Source organism: Phacochoerus africanus, chromosome 10, assembly GCF_016906955.1.
Source record: "Phacochoerus africanus isolate WHEZ1 chromosome 10, ROS_Pafr_v1, whole genome shotgun sequence".
Taxonomy (NCBI): Eukaryota; Metazoa; Chordata; class Mammalia; order Artiodactyla; family Suidae; genus Phacochoerus; species Phacochoerus africanus.
In genome coordinates, this window is record NC_062553.1 from 38,921,867 (window position 1) to 38,946,033 (window position 24,167).

A 24,167-nucleotide genomic window follows, 5' to 3' on the forward strand; every position below is an offset into this window, starting at 1 on the left:
GATAGGGTACCCCCACTTCCTGGGGGCACATACACCTTTGTGCCAGGCTTCAGGGCTTGGTGAGGAGGCTCTAAGTGGGATTTCAGCCTTACCCCTTAGCTGTGCTCCTTTGTGCAGTGTCCAGCCTGGGCCACCTGCAGCCTCAGCCAGCTCAGAAAAGGGTTTTCCCTTTCTTTTCTTTTCTTTTTTTTTTTTTTTTGTCTTTTTAGGGCCGCACCCTCGGCATATGGAAGTTCCCAGGCTAGGGGTCGAACTGGAGCCACAACTGGTGGCCTATACCACAGCCACAGCAACACCTGATCCCAGCCAAGTCTGCAGCCTACACCACAGCTCACGGTATTGTCAGATCCTTAACCCACCGAGCAAGACTATGGATCGAACCTACATCCTCATGGATACTAGTCGAGTTTGTTACTGCTGAGTCACAACGGGAACTCCAACCACTGTCTTTTTGTCCAGCCTCTCCTTCGAGACTGCCCATCTTTGGAGAAGGGCCGCACAGTGGCAGGAAGGTGAGAGACTGACTGCATTGTCTGGGAGCGAAGCTGGAAAAAAAAGCAAAGAAATCAAGTGAAGAGGAGCTCACACACACAAAAGCTGTGTATTCTAGGAGTTCCTGTCGCGGCTCAATGGTTGACGAATCTGACTAGGAACCATGAGGTTGCAGATTCAATCCCCAGCCTTGCTCAGTGGGTTAAGGATCCGGCGTTGATGTGAGCTGTGGTGTAGGTTGCAGACACAGCTCAGATCCTGCACTGCTGTGGCTCTGGCCTAGGCTAGGCCAGTGGCTACAGCTCCGATTTGACCCCTAGCCTGGGAACCTCCATATGCTGTGGGAGCGGCCCTCAAAAAAAGGCAAAAAGACAAAAAAAAAAAAAGCTGTGTATTCTATTGTATATTCTCAGAAGACTGTACCTCATCTCTTTACTACTTGTCAAAATAGCACTTTTACGTTGCTTGCATGACTATTTAAGGACTGTCTCCCCTGCAAACTTGTACGCCCCACAAGGACAGCAATTGGGCCTGTTGTTTCTCCACATGTTATTCTCAGAGCCCGGCAGTGTCTAGCACATGGAAAGCCCTTAATAAATAATGGTTGTTTCATGAATAAATGAATGAGCAAACAAATGAGCGTTTATTTCTTCATTTCTCTTTGACTGGTTTTTTTTTGGCTATGGTAAGCAGTGGCCTGATGTGGGATCTCAGTTCCCAGCCTGGGGGTCGAACCCTGGCCCACAGCAGTGAAAACACCGAGTTCCAACCTCAAGACCACCGGGAACTCCCCTGGACTGGCCTTTTTTTTTATGATGGGGAAGACATGGTTGTTGGCAGCTGATAAGCCCTCAGACAGAAAAGGCTGCTTTGCCTTAATTCTGATTTTTTTTTGTCTTTTTGCCTTTTCTAGGGCCGCTCCTGCAGCACATGGAGGTTCCCAGGCTAGGGGTCTAATCGGAGCTATTGCTGCTGGCCTACGCCACAGCCACAGCAAAGCAGGATCTGAGCCACTTCTGTGACTTACACCACAGCTCACGGCCACACCGGATCCCCAACCCACTGAGCAAGGCCAGGGATCGAACCCGCAACCTCATGGTTCCTAGTCAGATTCGTTAACCACTGAGCCATGACGGGAACGCTGCCTTAATTCTGATTTTTAAAGTTCCGGGGAAGGATGCTAACTGGTCCCTTTGAGATGCCACGTCCGCAATTCCTCTGGGAGCTCTGTTTGATGAATAGTGGGGTGAGCAGTGCCCCCAAAGACGTGGAAGCTTTCTAGTGAAAGAGGGAGACTGGGCACAAACAACTCCAGGTGGCCCCCACACGGCCACTGGCTTGCCCTGGGCTGGTCACTTCTTTGTTTCCTCACCTGGGATACGAGGGAATGAGCTGAGTTCATCTCTGAGATCATCTGGCCCAATGTTCCATTCCCTTATGTTCTGCTTCTGGTTCTGGTTCTGTCTCCTCCTTCCAAATTCTGTTGAAGTGCTGCAAGTGTTAAGTGGAAGAGACATGACCGTGGGCAGCCTCAGGCAGGGAAAGCTTAATGGAGGTGAGCTTTATGCAGAGGGGGAAAGGTAGAGATGGCACTGTGGGCAGAGAGAGGGAGGAGGGGCTGGCTGGGCAAGGATGTTAGTATGCTAGCCACTCATTGACTAGAAGCCTTTTTTTTTTTTTTTTTTTTTTTAAGTGTAAATATCTTTACAAGGGGGGGTACCATAATAACTCACCTATTTTTTCTTCTGAATTAGCTCATCCAAGAACAGCAAGCCGGTCATCCACAGGGATCTGAAGAAATGAGACGGTGGACGGGTAAGCTTTGATAATCAATATAGGTCCCAAGTACAAGCATCTCTTGTGTGTGTGAATTAGGCCGATCATCATGGAGTCTATATACTGCAATTGACCCTTGAAAACACAGTTTGACCTGGGCAGGTCCACTTCTATGTGTTTGTTTGTTTTGTCTTTTTGCCATTTCTTGGGCCGCTCCCCGCGGCATATGGAGGTTCCCAGGCTAGGGGTCCAATCAGAGCTGCACCCACGGCCTACGCCAGAGCCACAGCAACGTGGGATCCCAGCCGCGTCTGCAAACCACACCACAGCTAACAGCAACGCTGGATCCTCAACCCACTGAGCAAGGCCAGGGAGTGAACCTGAAACCCCATGGTTCCTTGTCAGACTCGTTAACCGAGCCACAACAGGAACTCCCAAAAATGTATGCTTAGAACATCATCCGCAACACTAGTACTGAAGTGGACAGCCTATCCTTACATAGGCATATGTGGGTGGAACTTATAAAAGTTAATATAAAATTATAATGTATTAGTTTTCTGTTTTATAACTGCTTTCACAAAATTACATTACCTTAAAATATGCTTCTCTCTCATAATTAGAGGAAGCACATATCAGCCTATCATTACAGGTGGTTTTTTTTTTTTTTTTGCTTTTTAGGGCTGTACCCAAGACGTATGGGGGTTCCCAGGCTAGGGGTCCAATCAGAGCTACAGCTGCTGGCCACAGCCACAGCCACACAGGATCCGAGCTGTGTCTGCGACCTACATCACAGCCCATGGCAACACCAGATCCTTAACCCACTGAGTGAGGCCAGGGATCGAACCCCAAAACCTCATGGTTCCTAGTCAGATTCATTTCCACTGCGCCATGATGGAAACTCCAGGTATTTTTTTTTTAAACAATGTTCCCAACACTGCATTATAAATATGACTGTGATACTGTAGCCTTAAGGATTTTATAATGATTCATTAATTAGTATATAGGCTGGGCTACTGGGAGGCAATCATATTGATTACATGACACTACTACGAAGCAATAGTATTGCTGCTTCTGTTACTGATGAATGAATCATTATACCTGTAAACAAATATGAATTTCTTTTTCACATTACCTTTTCCTTTTTGATGACTAATGTTAGTGATATATATAATGTCTATAGTGTTTTGTATCATATAGGACAATACTAATATAGGAAAAAACAAACTCATCTTGTGGACAGATGGCATCAACTTATTGATACAGTACTGTAAAGGTATTTTCTCTTCCTTATGATTTTCTTAATACGAATTTCTTTTCTCTAGCCTACTTTATTGTACAAAGACAGCGTGAACATGCAAAACGTGTTAATCAACTGTTTATATTATGAGTAAGGCTTCCTGTCAACAGTAGGCTATTAACAGGGAGTTCCCATGGTGGCGCAGTGGTTAACGAATCCGACTAGGAACCGTGAGGTTGTGGGTTCGGTCCCTGGCCTGGCTCAGTGGGTTAAGGATCCGGCATTGCCATGAGCTATGGTGCAGGTTGAAGACTTGGCTCGGATCCCGTGTTGCTGTGGCTCTGGCGTAGGCCGGTGGCTATAGCCCCAATTAGGCCCCTAGCCTGGGAACCTCCATATGCCGAGGGAGTGGCCCTAGAAAAGGCAAAAAGACAAAAAACAAAAACAAAAACATAAACAGTAGGCTATTAGCAGTAGAGTTTTGGGGGAGTCAAATTATATGCAAATTTTCAACAGCATGGTGTTGGCAAGGACAGGGGGCCATGGCGTTGGTGGGGACAGGGGGCATAATTCAAGGGATGACTGTACTTTTCATGGGTGCTGGTGGTGGGCGTGGGGGACCGTTTTGCTCCAATAGCGGGAAAGTAACTCAGAGAGGCAGGGATAAAAGAAATGTCTCCCTTTCTTGATGCTAAAATGCCTGAGGTTCTTACACACAATTGACCCTAAACCCTTCCCATGATCATTAAGTACTATAACCTCTTGGTGCCTGTCTGTTCCCCTTCCAATTGTTTCCTTTTTTTTTAACTCAATGAATTTTATTACATTTATAGTTGTACAATGATCATCACAACCCAATTTTATAGTATTTCCATCCCAAACCCCTAGCCCATACCCCCGCTCCCGAACCTGTCTTCTTTGGAAATCATTAACTTTTTCAAAGTCTGTGAGTCCATATCTGTTCTGCAAAGAAGTTCATTGTATCCTTTTTTTTTGATTCCACATGTAAGTGATAGCATATGACCTTGGTGTCTCACTGTCTAACTTCACTTAGCATGATAATTTCTAGATCCATCCATGTTGCTGCAAATGCCGCTACTTCTTTCCTTTTAATGGCTGAGTAATATTCCATTGTATATATGTACATCTTCTTTAGCCACTGCTCTGTCAATGACATTTAGTTTATATCCATGTCTTGCCTATTGCATATAGTGTTGCAATGAACATGAGTCATGGTTTCCCCTTACAATTGTTCAAACAACCCCTCTGTGGTTTCCTTAAGGATGTGGTTTAAGCTCAGTTCAGTCCTCACCAGTCTTGTTCCTACTGGGGATCAGTGAGGTTTGCCTTCACTCCCTAAGGATGAGCTTTGTCCTGAAAGTGGGAATGGTCTGCCCAGGAAGGTCATTCACCAGGCACCACAATGGGAGCTCCGGGTACCTGGGGGCGTTGGGGGGGGGGGGAAATAGAAGAGGGAGAGAAGGCTTCCAAGGGGAAGTGGCAGGACAAGTGGCACAGTTTGGAGGCGATTCTATAACAATGCTCTGCTACTTTGGGCCCTGCTCTTGCATGGCCCAACATGTGGTCCTGTTGCTGGATCCTTAGATCTGTTTCACAGGGAAGAGAATAAAATTCCATACCCTAGAAGTGGGGAAACTGTGTTTCATGTTACCATGAATGATGGACAGAGAGGACACAGGACATTTGCCTAGACCCTTAGAACTCTGCTAGGTGTGACTGCCTGCTGGTAATAGAAAAATACATACAGCTTCCACATCAAAGGTCCTAGAGTGTGTGTTGGGGGAGGAGGTATAGGGTCGGTAAGTGGCCCCCTGGAAAACACTATACAAAGTTGCAACACAGCATAGTGATTAAAAACATAGTTCCGAGGAGTTCCCTGGTGGCTCAGTGGGTTAAGGACCTGGCCATGTTACTGCAGCAGCCTAGGTCACTGCTGTGGCATGGGTTCAATACCTGGCCCAGGAACTTCCACATATCTCAGATGCAGCCAAAAAAACAAAAAAACAAAAACAAAAACAAAAAACACTCCCCCCCAAACACAATCCAAAGCCAAAGCCAGTCTGTGTGGGTTTAATTCTCCTGATTCTGCTGCTCACTAAACTGTATGACTTTGGACAAGTTACTTTACCGGCTTGTGGCTCAGTCTCCTCACCTGTAAGATGTGTTTAACCAAAGTTTCTACCTCATGGGATCTTTGGGAGGGTTCAGTGAGTTAATACAAGCACTGGTACAGTACCTGGTGCCAAGCAAGTGGTACTTAAGTGTTTGCCAGTATTTATATTCCTCAATGAAATGTTTCCCAAAGCTGAAGTTATAAAATTTGAATGAAGGCTTCGAACAGACTAGGAGTGTAGTCAGAAAGCTCTGAAGCCAGAAAAAGTGCTTGTGAGATGCAAGGATGAAGAATAAAAATGGAAACAGTTGTAGGGGCTCAGGGTTGGACTTGCAGGAGAAACTGACCAGACCGTGGGGTGGGGGCAGGGTGGCTGGGAGGCCTGGTGCTCAGTGGGTACTGAGGGGTCTGGGGTGGGGATATGGGGGAGGAGATTGGGGGAGGGGGAGAGAAACAGTGACAGGGGAGAAGAGGCACAGGGTGACTGAGTCAGGGTAGGGCCCAGAGTCTGGGTGTGGGCAGCTACAGAAAGAGCAGTTTTAAGGGCAACCCAGTTTGGAACCGGAAGTGAGCAAACTTTGGAAAGAGATGAAGTTTATTTTTGGCATCTCCTCTTCTGCTCGGATACCTCCACACTGCCTTGAAAATGCTGCCCCCCATTGCTGCACAGCCTGAAACCGCTCACTTGGCCTTCCACTCCCCTCACAATCTTCCCATCATCTGAATCAGCCTGCCTGGAAGAAAGCTAACAAAGCAGAACGAAATTACTGAAAGCCATGGACCAGTCCCTAAAGGAAATACTTGTCAACTCAGATGAATCTCTCATCTAGGAATGCTGGATTTGGGGGCTGATGGGGTAGGCATAGGTGGATTTCAGGCCTTTGAGAGTCATTTGCCATGATTCTTTTTCTTTTTTTTTTTTTGGCTGTGGTGTGCGGCCAGTTTGATGTGGGACTGAACCCAGGCCCCAGGGGTGAGAGTCCTAACCATTAGACCACCAGGGAACTCCCTTCAGTGATTCTTAAAGGGAATCTGTGCTTCCCAAAATGTTAAGGACATTTGTTTTAACTGATTTTGGCTAAGACAGTGGGACAAAGGAAATATAAGCATTCAGATTAGTCAGAAGCAGAGTATTCAATTTTGTGTCAGTGGTGTGTGTGTGTGTGTGTGTGTGTGTGTGTGTGTGTGTGTGTGTGTCTGTCTCCAGATTCTTTTCTGTTTCTATTTTGGAACCATAGTTGTTTTTTTTTTTTTTTTGTTTGTTTGTTTTTTAAAGTGCTTGGATTCATTGCTTTCTTCTCACCAACATGGCTCCTGTGGAGCCTCAGGAGGGGTTCAGGTGTGACTATTGGGAGGTGTGGGGCGGCTGAGGAGGTGTGACCAGGTTGTAGGGGCTGGAATCTGCTTAGTCACAGGTTTTTGACAACCTCCATCCTCTTCCTTTCTAAAAAGGAAGTTAGTACTTCCACAACATGTCATCACCCAGGAAGTGGGCATGTTTTTTCCACGGTGCCCACCCTCCTCTTCCCTCCCCCATGTCCTACCGCTGTCTGCCTCTCCATCCACTCTCCCAGAATGCTTTGCTTTGCCATAATGAGATGCTCGGCTCTCCAGCAGCCACGACGCATGGAGATGGATGGGGCCTCCTGTACTGCCCTGAGAGGGATGGTAAAAAGACAGTGTATGCATGGAAGCAGCCTAGAAAAGGCGAGGAGAAATGAAGAGTCTGACAACACACAGAAGCCCTTGTCCCAGCAAAATGGTTATCCTTTCTGTCCATCCCTGCTAGCTAGAGTATCTGAAGCAATACTCTATTTATGAAAGTCCCTCTAAAGGTCATCCATTGTTTAGATTCTATTGGGAAATGATACCTCCTGTGATTGAATTTAACACGACATCATTAGGACTTGATTAGCCCAATGAGATTAAGGCGAAAATACCTGATGCAGAGAAGGACATGTGGTAATGAATGAATACATTTTTATTCAGATACTCTGCTCAATCCCTAGGCAGGTGTGATTGCCATAAAATAAAAGGCCCTGGATGAAAAAAGAAAAGTGTCCATTTAAGCATCCTACAGTTGGGCTAGGGAAAGAGGTTAAAAAAAAAAAAAAGAAAAAAAAGCTAATTAAGCCCACTGTAACAGTCATGTGTCAAGAAATCTTGGAGGTTAGAAATAGGTTTAAAAATAAATGAAATTTTCTCTATATTTAGGAGAGGCAAAAAAAAAAAAGGATTGTGAAAAGAAATGGAAACACTGATGTCAAATCTCAGTGTACATGAAAAATTCTTAGTTTTTCCGAGACCTCTCTATGATGGCTGCTACACAAAGAAACCAGGATTTTCTACAAATTTAAAAACACAGACTCATTTTTACTTGAAATAGTCTCAAGCATAAAAATTAACCAATTGCACCACACAAGACTGCATTTGGTTCACATAGAAATAGGAGATCACATCACATAATTGGTGCTCAAGCGTTCCTTCCTGTTTCCCTCCTTTTATAAACGCTTTTATGCACTTTATCTTATTTAGCCCTTTTTTTACCCCTTGAAGGTATTACTCCCATTTGTTACAGATGATGGAACTGAGGCCCTGACAAGTTTAATGCCTATTCAAGGGTTTAAGTGGTAGGTAGGGTTTGAGTCTTCATTCAGGCTGGTCCCAGGGTCACACTTAAAGACAGATGTGTCTTTGCCTCTAGTATAGCTGATTTAAAATTTTTTTATGCCAGTAACTGTGGCTCTCGGGAAAGGCAGTATTACATCTAAGTACATGGCAGAGAAATTATTCATTATGGGAACACAACATCTTGTTTCTATCCATGTAGAATCCCCTGTAATTTAGGACAATCTGTTTACCTGTTTCAGACACTGTCTTCCTATAGTCACAGGAATTTCCTGGATAGATTTTGAACTTCCAGTATCAATTTTCATCAAGCAAGTTTTTTGTTGTTTTTTTTTTTTGTCATTTCTAGGGCCACACCCACGGCATACGGAGGTTCCCAGGCTAGGGGTCCAGTCGGAGCTGTGGCCACCGGCCTACACCACAGTCACAGCAACTCAGGATTCCAGCTGCGTCTGCAACCTATACCACAGCTCACGGCAACACCGGATCCTAAACCCACTGAGCAAGGGCAGGGATTGAACCCGCAACCTTATGGTTCCTAGTCGGATTCGTTAACCACTGCGCCACAGCGGGAACTCCTCATTAAGCAAGTTTTTTAAAGAGTCTGAACAAGGGGCACTGATAACAGGTACTCATTTTTTTCTTTACTGTATAAAGTCTCACATGTCAGTTCCAAAAGCGGCTAACTGCGCATCAGTGGCCTGTCTCAGAGAAAGACATTCTTCTCTGCGAACTCAGTGTTCACTGCAGACTCTAGAAGGGAGGAAGGAAGCCCATATGATAGAGCATAGTGACTGCGGAGTAAGGGACTTGAGGAAAAGGCAGATTCGGGATGACAAGCTGGATGGGACGGGGAGAATGTGCTGAGTCCTGGAAAGTGTTACACTCAACCACGGTAACTAACGTTTACTGAGCATTACTATGTGCCAGGTTCTTTTAAGTTCTTTACTTGAAATTATTCATTCATTTAATCCTCCCAACATTCCTATGAGGTAGATCCTACTATTTTCACTGTTGGGCACACGAGGAACCAATAGGATTTTAATCCAGGCCATCTGGCTCCAGAAAGCCTAAATTCTGCTTCAGAAAAATAAAATGGCACAAGTACTCCTGAAGCTTAAAAATTGTCCATTGTAGGAGTTCCCCCTGTGGCTCAGCTGTAACAAACCCAATTAGTATCCCTGAGGATGTAGGTTTGATCCCTGGTCTCACTGAGTGGGTTAAGGATATACAGTTTTGCCATGAGTTGTGGTATAGGTTACAGATATGGCTCGGATCCTGGTGGCTGTGGCTGTGGCTGTTGTAGTCCCGATTCAACCCCTAGCTTGGGAACCTCCAAATGCTGTGGGTGCAGCCCTAAAAGGAAAAAAAAAAAAATCCAATGTAGAGGTGGTTCCAGAAAGTTCCATCTGTTTAGTTTTTTTTTTTTTTTTTTTTATATTGGGAGACATGTTACAGCTCTGATGGAGGCTGATGAAAAAATGGAAGTCTCCTAAATGTGCATTTTAAGTCACACAAGCATATCAATCCTACGAAGTAACCTGTAGTGACTATTGCTTGTGTTGAATAGTTAATGTTCTGGCCGCCAGTGCAAGAGAGGTGGGGGAAAAAGAAGCTGATGTGAGGAGAACTGCAGTAAAGTAAGACAGAAGGCAAATTCCACCACATTTCTGGCTTGTCAATTACCACCAGTTTTGAGGAGAGACTCCTTTTTCGTGACAATGAGGAAAATGCCTCCTTCTATGCTTTTTCTTTTAACCTGATAATTGGGATCTGACGACACACAGGTATTGAGAGACAAAAATAGACATTTTTATTACTCTAGTAGCATCTGGCAAGTGGCTATTTGCAAAACTGTTCTATGTATATATGTGGAAAGCAACATATGTTACTGGACACATGTAATTAATATTGAGAACTGAAACTGCTTCTCAAGAGTACAGGCCTCAGTGGTTACAAGGTTCATTCCAGCAGGCTGAAGACAGGCTGCCCCCCATCTCTCCCTGATACATCAGAGCAAAGAATTTATTACATTCAGCAGAACTTCATCTGATACTCTGGAAAATAATCTCATTAATAATATACCATGAAGTAGATTGCTACCTTTGAAATAAGATCAAAAGGATAACAGATAAGAAAGACGTAATACCCAGAAATAATCTTTCTCACTCATGTGTTTCATAATACAGATCTACAAAGGCAGCTTGAGTGGCTAGGTATTCAACTCTAGAAAGAGGCCAGGTTTTACAACTATCTTTGAAAAGCACATTCATATCTATAGTATAATATCCTCCTACATACATCTCTCAGGTATGGAGGACATATATTAACCCGACTGAGAAGAGAAAAGAATGGAAGCCCAGCATGCGAACATTATAACACAGCGAGTTTGGTTACTTAGGGGCATTATTACTTATTAGCTGAGTGCCAAGTTACTGAAACTCACTCAGCCTCAGTTAACTGATCTGTAAATTGGGGATAATATTTGTATGCCATTGGGGTGTTGTGAAGTCACGTGGAGTAACTGACAACCAAGGCACGATAAGAGTAGAGCCTATCCCCCTGGAAATGCTAAAAGTCATCATTTTTTTTTTTTGTCTTTTGCCTTTTCTAGGGCCACTCCTGTGGCATATGGAGGTTCCCAGGCTAGGGGTTGAATTGGAGCTTCGGCCACCGGCCTACACCAGAGTCACAGCAACGTGGGATCCGGGCCGTGTCTGCGACCTACACCACAGCTCACGCCAACGCCAGATCCTTAACCCACTGAGCAAGGCCAGGGATCAAACCTGCAACCTCATGGTTCCTAGTCAGATTTGTTAACCACTGCGCCAGGACGGGAACTCCCAGTTGTCATCATTTAGATCAACAAACTGTCAGTTGGTTATCAGGTTGGAGAAATGAACCACCCTAATCTCTTTGGATATGGTTACTTTCTCATATCATGGAAACCCATTTAGCTAAACGTCACGTAACTAGCGGAATTCTACATTCTGCCACTGTAATTAATTCCTCCATGAAGTGTTTTCCCATTCTCTTCACATCTCACAGGGGCACATGTATCTATTTGTCTGAGCAGGCCCATCTTTCTTTCAGTCTCGAGGACTAGGCTAGTCTCCATTCTGTAACCCCAACCCTAACACATGCAGGAAAAGCAAGCGATCATGGAATATGTGAGAAAGTTTTAAAATTTTATTAAAGAGCACGGCTGTTCTTTCTTACTAGTCCTTTCCACGCCAAATTTTTTCCATATCAGATTTTAATCTAGGAGTTCCCACTGTGGCACAGTGGGTAAGGAGTTGGCATTGCTGCAGCTGTGGCTTGGAGCTGACCCCTGGCCTGGGAACGTCCATGTCCCATGGGCGTGACCAAAAAAGAAAAAAAAATTTTTTTTAAATCTAGGCTTCAGGTACTTAAAAATATATGATTAAAATTAATATGGTATAAGAAATTCCAATTAAATTAGGTATCAGTCAACACAAAGTAACTTGCTTTAATACTACCTTAGAAGAGTAACTGGGTGAAGCCAAATGGCATAAAGACTATCTTCCCAAATACCTCTACTCACTACAGTCCCAAGACCATTATTAACTTGTTTCTCCAAGGATTTGAGTATAAATGCATAGAAGTGTAATATTATTATCTCAGTAAACATCTCCGCAGGGATTGAGTTATTTGGGAAAGCCACCAATGAGATAAAATGGAAATGTATTACATATTAAAAAGATTCTGTACTGAATGTTATCCAAAGGGAAGCAATATTTTAGCTCTGAAACATAGAATGTGAAGTGGATTGACATAATAACGCTCAGATGGAAAGGGAGAGTTGCCTACCCATCTCTGGAATTGAAGCTTTGCTATGGGACAATGTGGTGCTAGGAAAAGACCTGGTCTGGGAGCTGGGAAACGAGTTTAATTAATGCTTTGTTATTAGCTTGCTGAGTGATTGGGACTATGCGTTTAACCCTTTTGGACCTCAAGTCTCATATTCTTAAAATGAGGAAGTTGGATCTGATAATCACCAAGATTCTTTCCAGATCTAAAATTACACCTTACAGTCGATATTCAGTTCACTTTAATTAGGCACTAGTTATAACTATTTGAAAGCACTGCATGAGGTACTAGGAACATAAAGATAAATACAAGTTTCCTCTGCTCAAAGGTTTATAATCTTGTGGATTATTAAAATGATAGGGTAATATTTGCAGAATATTATGCAGTCATTTATTTATACCTGTTTCATTATTCATAAAACATGTGGGGGAGGGAGGCTTAGTGGACCACGAGCTTTGCCTCTCAATTCTCAGGCTATAGCCAACTCACTAGAAAGATTTGTGAAAATTACTCTCTAGATCTGTTTTCTACTTGAAAATAATCATACTGACCTAGCTGAAAGTGATGCTGGAAAATAACTAAGGTTGTATATTCTATAAATATTTATGGACACCATGTGCCAGTAGAGTGTTGGGAACTGACGCAAAGCACCTGGCAGGTCCATCATGTAGATTAATCTTTATATACATTATTATACAGTTTTCTGCAAATAAATTAAGATAGCATATAACTACCTAAAGCAAATTAAGTGTGGCCTTTTTTAATGTAGAAATGTTGGAGTTCCCATCATGGTGCAGTGGAAATGAATCCGACTAGGAACCATAATGTTGCGGGTTTGATCCCTGGCCTCGATCAGTGGGTTAAGGATCAGTGAGCTGTGGTGTGGGTCACAGACAAGGCTCGGATCTGGTGTTGCTGTGGCTCTGGCGTAGGCTGGCATCTGTAGTTCCGATTAGACCTCTAGCCTGGGAACCTCCATATGCAGCAGGTGTGGCCCTAGAAAAGACAAAAGACAAAAAAAAATGCAGAAGTGTCAAGAAGCAAGTCCATTTCTGTGCAAAATAACATGTGTCAGCCTTGAAGTAGCATAAGCAGTAAAAAAGCCATACAAATATTATATACACAAAATATTATGAACTTGTATGAATTACAAATAATTTTTCCTAGACACAGAATAGGTTGAACACATAAATGGGATAAAGAATGCAGGAGTAACTTTTCTGCTCCAAGGACAGACATTCTTAGAATTAGACCTGCCCAAAAAGGAACTACCTATTTCAGAGTCCAGAGATACCTACCCATCCCTGTAGGGCCCAGCTGATGCTCTGTCAGGGTGAATGTCACCAGTGATGAGATGAGATTTTTGTCTTGCCTGAATTGAACCAGAAGTGGATAAATTCGGGTTCAATTATGAGATTCTATGACTGATGAAGTGATTCATAAGTGTATGAATAATAGAAATGTGACAGGTATAAAATGATAGGGATGTAACGTATTAATGAGACATTAGCAATTAAAAGGGATGCAGCACATTATAAGGGGAATGATGTGTGGTGGAAAAACTGGTTCTTGTTCTTTCAAATATCTTGTTTTTGCCCACAACATTTAAGGCCATGATCTGAAACCGAAATTTCAGAACCCTGGAACTCAAAAGCCTTGGCTGTATAAGTCTAAAATCAAAACGACTGTTTTGTTATCAGTTATTTGTGGTGTCATCCATTCTCCGAGGCGGGAGGAGTGGGATGCCCTGGCCGCGGGATGGCACACAGAGAAGTGGTGTATGTGTTGTGGTTGGGGTTGGAGGGAAAGGTCCTCCATTAATATCTCAAAATATTTTTCTGCTACAATAATACGGTGAGTATGACGAGTGGGTTTGAAAGCCTTAAAAAAAAATGGTCGGAACTCATGAAAATGATGCGAATTCCTGACTTAGTAAATTCAGTGGTCATAAGTCTTCTAAATTAACGTCGTCCTCCACCAAATAACAGCCAGTTTTGCTTTTCCGGACCGCTTCTTAGCGTCAATGACTTAGGCTCACTTAGCTAACGCTTATTTGTCCTTTGAGGGCTAGTGACTTGGCCCCTGAACCAGCCGCTTGCCAGACTGAGCCCAAAGCGTGGCCCTTGGTTTCCTGCCTGAGTTCTGGGGCGCGCGTAAGTGTATCACCGAGAATGAAGCATTCGAAGCCTTTAGAATAGCCCATTTGTGATGAAGAAAGAAGTGTGTTGACTCTGGAAAAGAAGTGCATTTCGAAAAAGGTGAGAGGATGGATTGTTGTACAAGAAAGAATTTGTTCCTCACCAGAGGGTTTGCTGTAAATGAAGATGCGTCGATTCTTTATCCAGGTTCTAGCTGTAAGAAACAGCAAGAGAAGTCTCAGTCGAAGTTCAGCGCGGACTCAGCTCCTGCAGAAAGCCGTTCCGAGGCGTGCGCGACAAACAGGAGATCCCGACGAGTAGCGTGGGGCGCAAGGGAAGAACTGACTCTCCTACTCCTTGCAGCGGGATACAAGCTGCCCCAACTGCTCTTCCCCTTCTCGGTTCTTCGGAAAACACTTCGCGTGCTTTGTTTCAGACGCGGACCCATCTTTCTCGGTTGGTCTGGGCTCCACCAATCCCACCCGCCACAGGGCGGGGCTTCAGGGTCAAGGTGGGCCAATTCCCCAGCCTCGCCTTTACACGCGCTTTCGGACCCCCGGGGCTGAGTGACAGCGGCCGGGTCCAACCTGCTATTCCAGAGCATGGCCTCCACCAGGGGCGTTACGGGGACGAGGCGCCGGGACCAATCGCATTGGAGCTAAGGGGGCGGGGCCTCTTTGCCAGCTCTAGACCGGCGCTCTCCGCACTCCTTTTGTCAAATGAGAGCCGAGGAGGGGCGGTCCCTCAGCTGATGTTCAGCCTATGGAGGAGGCGAGGTGGGCGGGCCGGGAGTGCCTGGCGGCGGGTCCTCAGCTCCTAGCCGAGGTGCGGCGAGCCGGTGGGGGGACCGCGAGGCGAGCGCGGGAGCCGGGGCGGCGAGCGGGGTGTGAGCTGCCCGAAAATGCACTCGGATGCCGCCGCTGTCAGTGAGTAACAGAGAGCGAGCCGGCCGGGGCCGGGCGGCTGCTAACACTCTCCGCTAGTCTCCCGCAGTCCCCGCCCCGTACCTCCTGTCCCGAAACCAGCCGGGAGCCCCTGCCCGGGAGCCACCCCTTCCCCTCCCGGGGCCGGGGCGGGGCGGTGACGCTGCGGGCGGCGCGGGGCGGGGGCAGGCGTGGGGGGAAGGGGCCGGCCTGCCGGGGAGGGCGGAGGTGAGGGGGGTGGGGACTGGCTCCATTACAGTGTTGGGGGAAGGGGGGGCGGGACGTGCGATGAAGGGCCGGGACCAGAGTGTCCGGGGTGAATGGAGGTGGAGGCGGCGGCGGGCGCTAGCGAGCAGGGCTGGGGGTTGGTACCGGCGGGGGCAGAGGGGGAGGGAGCGAGCGAGAGAGAGCGGGGCGCAGGGGTGAGGATTTCCTAGGAGCTGAGCGGTGCGGGCGGCTGTGAGAAAGGCGGGTGAGTGCTAGGGGAGCGCGGGGGCGGGGACAATGGGAAGAAGGGCTGGATGGCTGGGGGGGGGGGAAACAATGGGGTGGGGGATTGGGGGCAGCGGCCGAGCGGGGCAAGAGGGCGGGCTAGCAAATGAGAGCTGATGTAATGGGAAAGCGAGATGGTGGGAGGGATTGGGGTGTGTGATGGATAGTTGGGGAGTCCAGCGGGCGGGAGGGCCATAGGAAGCGTGGAGGGGTAATTGGGAGTGGTGAGAGGGGGGCAAACCTTGGGATAATAGGATGGAGCAGGTGTTGGGAAGATAGGGTAATTGAGAGTAAGAGGAGAGGAAGGAGGTGGGGAGGGTTTGGGGTGACCGGATGGGGGCAGGGGTAGCGGAGGTGCAGTGGGGGTGAAGAGCTAGTTGGGAGGGGCCGGGGCAGGGAGAAGACTATCTTGTCCAGATTCGGTCCGCGCGGGGCTGAAGGGGAAGATGTGAGACTCCGTGACTGGGGAGGTGTATCCTCCCCCAGATTATGGGCAGGGTACCTTGAGGGGGAGCCCTAAGCTTCGGGATGCGAGGAGAGGAGGGGGCGGGGCGGAGGGGGCGGGGGAGGTGCGCTGGCCGCGGTTCCCCCGGAGCGGCGGGAAGCGAGGTCAGCGTTGGCGCGGGCTCTGCCTGCGGGACTGGGAGGCGGGGCAGAGGCGCGCGCTGCGGGTTTTCCGCGGCTGGACCCGGAGGGGTCGGACCCTGAAGGCCAGGGGCGGTATGTGGGTGGTGGTGGTAGGGTCCCTGGCGGTCCGTGGATTTGGCAGTCTGTGACGCAGTTGTCTAATTTCTGGTCGTCAGGTGTGGAGGCTGGTGCCTCGGGACCCGGTTCCTTGTCAGGAGAGTCGGATCACAGGCCCAGCGCAGCGCCCTAGGGGCGCGACCTATCCCAGACGTGGAGGGAGGGCGCTTTAGGGGTTTCCTTTAGGGTCTGGCTCCAGTCGCCGGGTGTGAAGGGGAAGGCGGTCCCGCAGAATTCTGGGACTTGTAGTCCGGGCCGCGGTTGGATTGGGTGCACGTGGGTAACTGTGGAAACGAGTCCCAGAATGCAGCTCGGCCCTCGGAGCCTTCCAGCTCTGCTAACTGGTGCCTTATTCCCGGCGGATCCGAGCGCGCTCTGAGGAGGCGCTCCTATTCCCTGGGACTTTCTCCCTGTGTCAGCGAGTGGGGGAGAATCAAGCCAAGCGCAGCCCTTTCACACTTGGGCTCTACATTTCCCCCCCCACCCCAAGTTGGTTATTTCCCCCTGCATTTGGTGGTCTTGCAGAATAAATGCTTATCTTGAACCATCTAGTACGTAAGTTATGGAAAAACATGCAAGATGCAACACAGTCAAAAGGATGGTGTGTGTTTGTGGCATCTCATGTATGTAAACACTAGGTTAAAAGGTTCAGTCTTTTATAAATCTGAGAAAGCAGTGGAGACCCATGTAAACCTTGTGGAGGTAGTTTAAATTATGTGTTTGTAGTTTGAGCCGTTTGCATTGCCGAAGGATAAGGGAACTTTTTGAAAAAAGATGGTCTTGAAATGAGTGTTGGAGGTGGATTAATAGAATTGAGAGTGGACTTAAAACCGTTCATTTAAACCAGCGTGAAAATGTGAAAATGAATGAAGGGAATATATGATGTTCTCAGTTTTCAAGGAAGCGTGGGAAGCAGATGAGATTAGAGGAAGGTAAACTCAGTGGAGGACCTTAAGTTTTCGTGTGTTTTTGTTCTTTGATATTAGAACCAATCCTGTCACTCTGTAGACTCTCAAGACATTATTGCATCCTTTGCCAGTTCCCTTTACCATTTGTATGCCATGACTCCAAAATCTATAACGCAGATGCCGTCAGATTAGCTCAGAGATGACAAGACTATTTTTATGTGATGTATTAGGTATGAAACTACTGGTAGCATGGTCACTAGAAGAGTATTATAATGACCCTAATGATAAAAATTTTACCAAGAAGTCCAAAGATTTGGAAACCATCTAGTATGGTTACAAATATACTGAACTTGAGTACCTGATTGAATGATAATTCTTTCATAATGGCTGAAAAATTGGGCAGTGTGTGGTTTTATCAGGAAAAGATTTACATCTATCTTATATTTTACTTAAGCTTTTGGTGGAATATCCAGGACACTCTTTGCGGTATGTGAATATGTAACATGATCATGTTTTTTTGTTTTTTGTTTTCTTTCTGATGTGTGTTTATCACTGAAATTTGTCCCTGGAAAAGGTGAAGTACTGAGATTGAAAGCAAGACGGCCAGACGGTGTTTTTGTTTTTGTTTTTTTGGCTGCGCCTGCAGTATGTAGAAGTTCCTGGGCCGGGATGGAACCTGTGCCGCATCAGTGACAATGCGGAATCCTTAATCTGCTAAGCCACCAGGGTACCCCCAAGATGGTGTTTTTAAAGAAAATATTAAGTTAGTCATTTCTTTCCATTTTCTTTTCTTTTTTTGCAGTTTCAACCCAAAGGGCAGACACACACACACACACCCCATTCCCCCTCCCCCAGCCCCCAAACCCTTGGTCTTATACATTATCACCTTATACTTTCTGCTTTGGTTTTTTGGTTCCTGTTCAAATTTTGGCCTCTGGAAGATTCTTTATTTTCTTATGAGCTTAGCTATGCTTTTAAACAGATGTTTCTTAAGCTTTACCCAGAATTTTTTGACTATTTTAAACAGGCGGGTCCCAACTTCTTGATGGATGGTTTGGTTTTATGATGGTGCTAAAGTGACATGCATTTGATAAAAACTGTGCATCGTGGTGCAGCGGAAGCGAATCTGGAATCTGACTAGTATCCGTGAGGATGCGGTTTGATTCCTGGCCTCGTTCAGTGGGTCATTGGTCTGGTGTTTCTGTGAGTTGTGGGGTAGGTCGCAGATGTGGTCAGATCCGCTGTGGCTGTGGCGTAGGCTGGCAGCTGTAGCTCCCGATTTCGACCCTTAGCCTGGGAACGTCCATGTTGTGAGGGTGTGGCCCTAAAAAAAACAAAAAACAAACAAACAAAAACCTGTGCTTTCGGTTTTGGATTTTCAATCTTTTTCTGGGTTAATCATATATGGTAGATGCTGAGCAGTAGCGGCAGCCCTAGCAGCTCCCTGTCAGATACATGATTGGTGGGTATACAATTAATACACGTATAACTTTTGTACTCAGCCATTCTGTTTTTCATTTTCAATACAGGTTTCAGTAAATCGCCAGAGATACTCAACATTTTATTATACAATAGGCTTTGAGTGAAATGATTTTGCCTAACTATGTGTTAACGTAAGAGTTCCCACTTTGGTGCAGCAGGTTAAGAACTTGACTGCAGTGGCTCTCATTGCCATGAAGATGCGGTTTCATCCCTGGCCCAGTGCAGTGGGTTAAAGGATTTGGAGGCGTAGATCGCAGCTGTGGCTCAGATTCAGTCCGTGGCCCTGGCACATCCATATGCCACAGGTGCGGCCGTTAAAAAAAAAGTAATGAGCATGTTTAAAGTAGGCTAGGCTCAGCTGTCATCTGTAAGTTAGGCATATTCATTTTTTTTTTCCTCTCTTTTTGTTTGTAACCGTAGCATGTAGGAGTTCCCGGGGCCAGGAATTGAGCTTATGCTACATTTGTGGCCTGCGCCACAGCTGCAGCACGGCCATATCCTTCCCAGTTCTTAAGTGGGTAAAAAGCCTTCTCTTTCATTCTAGTATCGTGTCCAGGTCAAGGACATGGTCTCTGGAGATAGACTGCCTAGGTTTGGATCTCTCACTCATTCTGTGATTTGGGTGCAAGTTATTTACGCTCCACTCTCTATGCCCTGGCTTCCCCATCTGTAAAATGGGCATGATTGCTAAGGGTACCTAGGATTACGAGTATGAAATAGTACATTTTAAATGCTCAGGACAGCACCAAGGACATAGTAAATACTCAATAAACACAATAATAACTATTATGAGAGTTTTTCTCACTTTTCCAACAATTTCACCCTTTTAGTTCAAAATTCAGCTTGGATTGGTATTGTACCTACAGTATCTGTCTTGTACCACACTGAGAATTATTTCTCTAATCACTCTCATTTTCTTGCTTTCACTGACTTGATTATTTCACACGTATGATAGAAGACCTACTTGTTGCACCACACAGGAACCTGTAAATGCATTTTCGATTTAAGATATTTTCGGTTTACAATGGGTTTACTCAAGACATAACCCCATCTTTTTTTTTTTTTTTTTGTCTTTTTGCTATTTCTTGGGCCGCTCCCGCGGCATATGGAGCTTCCCAGGCTAGGGGTCGAATCAGAGCTGTAGCCACCGGCCTACACCAGAGCCACAGCAACTCGGGATCCAAGCCGCATCTGCGACCTACACCACAGCTCACGGCAACACCGGATCCTTAACCCACTGAGCAAGGGCAGGGACCGAACCCGCAACCTCATGGTTCCTAGTCGGATTCGTTAACCACTGCGCCACGAGGGGAACTCCACATAACCCCATCTTAAGTGGAGGAATATCTGTATCGGGATATTGGGAAGGATTTTCAGGTTATTGTGTCCATAATGTTAGCAGAGAAGAAAGTCCCCCTCATTTTCTCCACTTTAGAAGATTTCTGTACTTTTACTCTTTTCGTCCTTTATTCTTGCTTCTAAGAAGTACCCCTATTGGGAGTTCCATTTGTGGCTCAGCGGTAACAAACCTGACTAGCATCCATGAGGACTCCGTTCGATCCCTGGCCTCGCTCAGTGGGTTAAGGATCCGGCATTGCTGTGGGCTGTGGTGTAGGTTGCAGACATGGCTTGGATCCTGTGTTGCTGTGGCTGTGGTGTAGGCTGGTAGCAGTAGCTCTGATTCGACCCCTAGCCTGGGAATTTCCATATGCTACAGGTGTGGCCCTAAAAACACACACACACACACACACACACACACACACACACACTACCCCTATTAATTAACACTTGGTCACATTTTTTCAAATGTTGTGTGTATCCTTTTCTCTTTCTGTCTTTAGCTGCTCCTAGAAGCCCTTAGCCCTTACCCTGACTATAATATATGTTTGCATTATTATCATCTCAATAATAATAATCTTGCTTAATCAGCAGTTACAAATCATTTCAGAAACTGACCTCATGATGACGTCCGTTGTAGCAGTTAGGATGCTTCTGGCAAGTAACAATACTCAATCAAAAACGGTTTAAGTAGGAGCTCCTGCTGTGGTGCCGTGGGATTGGTGGCATCCTGGGAGTGCTGGGATGCAGATTTGATTCCCTGTCGCAGTGGGTTAAAGATCTGGCTGGCGTTGCTGCAGCTGTGGCTTAGGTTGTGACTGCAGTTCGGATCTGATCCCTGGCCTCGGAGTTCCATATGCTCGGGGGTGGGCGGGGAGACACCAAAAATGAAAAAAAAGAAAAAAAAAAAGAAGGCTTAAGTATTGTCTAGTAGCAAGAATTTTAGAGGTAGATGGTTCTAAGGCTGGTGCAGAGTCTCAATGTCCTTTAAGCATCTAGGCTTTTTGTATCCTTTTGTCCTTTCTTCTTTGTATTTTGGTTTATTAAGAACCTCAGCTCATTGCCTCATGTTTGCAATATGGTTGCTGTAGCACCAGACATCATGCCTATGTAAGAAAAGGAAGAAGCATATTTCCTTAAAATTCCCTTGTAACAGAGGGGTCTTTCCCAGAAGGTCACCTTGGAGACATCCCCTTTAATCTCATTGAGTCAAATTGACCTCATGCCACTGCTAGTTGTGAGGGGGGTAAAGAAGGTGAAAGTTCTGGCATTTTCAGCTTCTCTTGTGGTATAGAGACTTTGCTGGGGTGGAAGAAGGGAAAGGAGAATGCTCTGGGTTGGCAGCCCACAGTTATAGCCCTGAATCAGTGACTTTGTTCAACTGTCTCTGTTTTGGTCTCAGTCTTTTTATTTGTTGATTTTTTATTTTCTGCCTCATTCTAAAATAATTAGAGGTGACTTACTAAATGTACATAAAATCCTGTTGAGAGAAAGAAAATTATAGATTTACAGGCTGTATATAAATATCTGCCATATGTTAGAAATGGGCCGTATATTTGGTTCTGAGCTTCCTGGTAGCCAAGATAAAGAGGAAAATAAGACCAATTGATTTTAGTCATTTGGTTAATGAAACTGCAGTGCATTTAATAACCCAACCTGGAAGCTTATACATTTTTCATCCCCTCTTTCCCTGTTCAGTAGCTAGAGAGAGGCTGCATCTTTTACCATGCCTGTTGCCTTTTCTGTATGTATTGCCATTGCTCTAGGTCTGATCCATCTTTTATAGTAATCCTTTTGCCAGGCTCAGGCTCCTCTTTATCTTCTCCATCACCAGTGGAATATCTTCGTTCTCATAATTCCTGTGCCCCCAAACCTCGAAGGCTGCCAGTTGCTTACTGAAGTACAGACTCCTCAGAACTGGGGTTGAGCCTGTTTTTAAGCTCAGTTTCTTCCCCCTGGACTACTCCCTTCCCACTGCTCTCAGTGCTGCCTCTGGACAAGTTCCCTTCCCTGTGTTCTTTGTTCCCTCTCTAGCAGTCTGTCTCTCCCTCCATTGAATATCCAAAGACTATTTACTTCTATTCTAAGTTTTATCTTATGTAACAATGGCTACTTGTCTCCTTATTCGTCCCCTCCCCATTTAGGTTATTTTTATTTTTGTCTTTTTTAGGGCCGCACCCGTGGCATGTAGAGGTTCCCAGGCTAGGGGTCTAATTGGAGCTGGAGCCGCTGGCCTACATCACAACCACAGCAAAGTCAGATCCGAGCCTCGTCTGCAGTTTACACCACAGCTCACGGCAACACCAGATCCTTAATCCACTGAGCAAGGCCAGAGATCAAACCCACAACCTCATGGGTCGTAGTCAGATTCATTTCTGCTGCGCCATGAAGGGAACTCCCCCCCCCCCAATTAGATCATAACCCCTTTGAGATGTGGGACTCTGTCTTAGCACCCACTTTATGGTCCAGCATGATGCTGTGCTTAGGTCCTCAAATATGTAATGAATTGAACTTATTAACCAGTCAGCTCTTAAGTAGGTAGTGAATTATCTGGAAAACTTTAATGCTTCCTCCTGCTGTCCTGCATGCTTCTGAGTTGTCTTTCATTGTCTTTGAATTTTTCTTCCAGGAATACACACTTTCACTTATTCAGTCTCTGTGCCCCCCCCCACCCTTTTTTTGACAATGTCATCCTATGTAAACCAGTTTAGATAATGTATTTTTTTAAAAAATACATGCAGATATCAGTTTTGAAAAATGTCTGTGGCATGGAGAAATTCTCAGAGAGTAGAGCACTGGCGATGTGCTGAGGGACTGAGCCTATACGTGTGATGGTACCCATATCTGTTCCTGGCCTGGTGTGTAACAGACCCAGGTGGGGAAGGCTGAGGCAGGGCTTGGCAAATCTGATGGTAAGGGGCCCATCTTTTTGCATCATGACCAAATTCTGATCCTAAGGGTTTATTTCTTAATGTTAACAATACATCGAGATCACTCAAAGGCTTTCTTCATGTAGAAAGTAAATTTTGTTAGTTGGAGGTGAATTTTCTGAGACTCTGACATTATATATGCTGATACATCTTTTTATAGGCAGTCAGCTTGAATTAGTGTTAATAGCTTTCCATAGTTTATTTTTCTTACTCTGAGATTCAGTTTAGGAGAATATTTATTTATTTATTTATTTTCTGTGGCACATGGAAGTTCCTGGGTCAGGGATCCAATCCGAGCCGTAGCTGAGACCTAACACCACAGCTGCAGCAACGCCAGATCCCTAACCCACTGTCCCAGGCTGGGGATTGAACAGGTGCCTCCACAGCGACATTAGGCCACTGTGCCACAGGGGAAACTCCCCGATAATTATTCTTTTAAGCAGAACAGACATTTAAAAATATTTGTGGCTATAATTTGTAGCTTATGTTTTAAGGAGAAAACAGTATTGAAATACATTTTAAATGGAATCATGTATTTTATCAATCGGTGCATTGCTGTTTTGGATCTAAGGATCTTTTTTTCTGTCATGTCTGGTATTCTAGTAGACAAAATATCTGCCACTTTAGATTTGGGTTGTTTTTCTTTTAATCAGAAGATGCTGTTAGTGAGTTATTTTCAACAGGAAGGTAGGCTTGTAGTTTTGGAAAATACTAATTCATATACTGAGTAAAACACTAAATGATGTGAAAAGACTCCCATCCTCTAAATAGCATTATCTCTGGATATGATTCTTTTTAGTTTCATCTTTGAGGATTGTTTGTTTGTTTGTTTTCCTTTTTTTTTTCTTTTCTTTAGGGCTGCACCTGCGGCATATGAAAGTTCCGAACTACATCTGTGACCTGCACTGCAGCTTGTAGCAGTGCTCGATCCTTAACCCACTGAGTGAGGCCAGGGATTGAACCTGCATCCTCATGCAAACTAGTCAGGTTTTTATCCCACTGAGCCACAGTGGGAACTCCTGATGATTTTTCTTTGTGAATATTTTTGACACCTTTCATTCTTTACTGGCCTGTATCAATAGCATCCATCGAGATGGGGTGTCATCCGTTTGTG

At 45.5% G+C, this 24,167-nt stretch overlaps 1 protein-coding gene and 1 long non-coding RNA gene across 5 annotated transcripts in view; one reads left to right on the top strand and one right to left on the bottom strand.

The window, feature by feature from the left end:
• LOC125138001 (uncharacterized) overlaps positions 1–14,844 on the bottom strand; it is a 33,944-nt gene extending 19,100 nt beyond the window's left edge. For 2 of the 3 annotated variants that reach the window (XR_007137562.1, XR_007137561.1), the window contains exons 1-3: positions 14,400–14,844; positions 2,226–2,283; positions 1,865–1,983 (exon numbers count right to left, since the gene is read on the bottom strand). This is a non-coding gene — a long non-coding RNA (uncharacterized LOC125138001). Of the gene's footprint in view, positions 1–399; positions 546–1,864; positions 1,984–2,225; positions 2,284–14,399 lie in introns of those variants that run through there. The other variant, XR_007137560.1, reaches the window with a different exon arrangement.
• A 173-nt stretch (positions 14,845–15,017) lies between these two features.
• Positions 15,018–24,167, top strand: part of DCUN1D4 (defective in cullin neddylation 1 domain containing 4) — a 73,071-nt gene continuing 63,921 nt past the window's right edge. The window contains exon 1 of one of the 2 annotated variants that reach the window (XM_047798696.1): positions 15,018–15,162. In XM_047798696.1, coding sequence (XP_047654652.1) covers positions 15,138–15,162 — 25 coding nt within the window. In that variant the 5' untranslated portion in view covers positions 15,018–15,137. Of the gene's footprint in view, positions 15,163–15,554; positions 15,632–24,167 lie in introns of those variants that run through there. The other variant, XM_047798697.1, reaches the window with a different exon arrangement.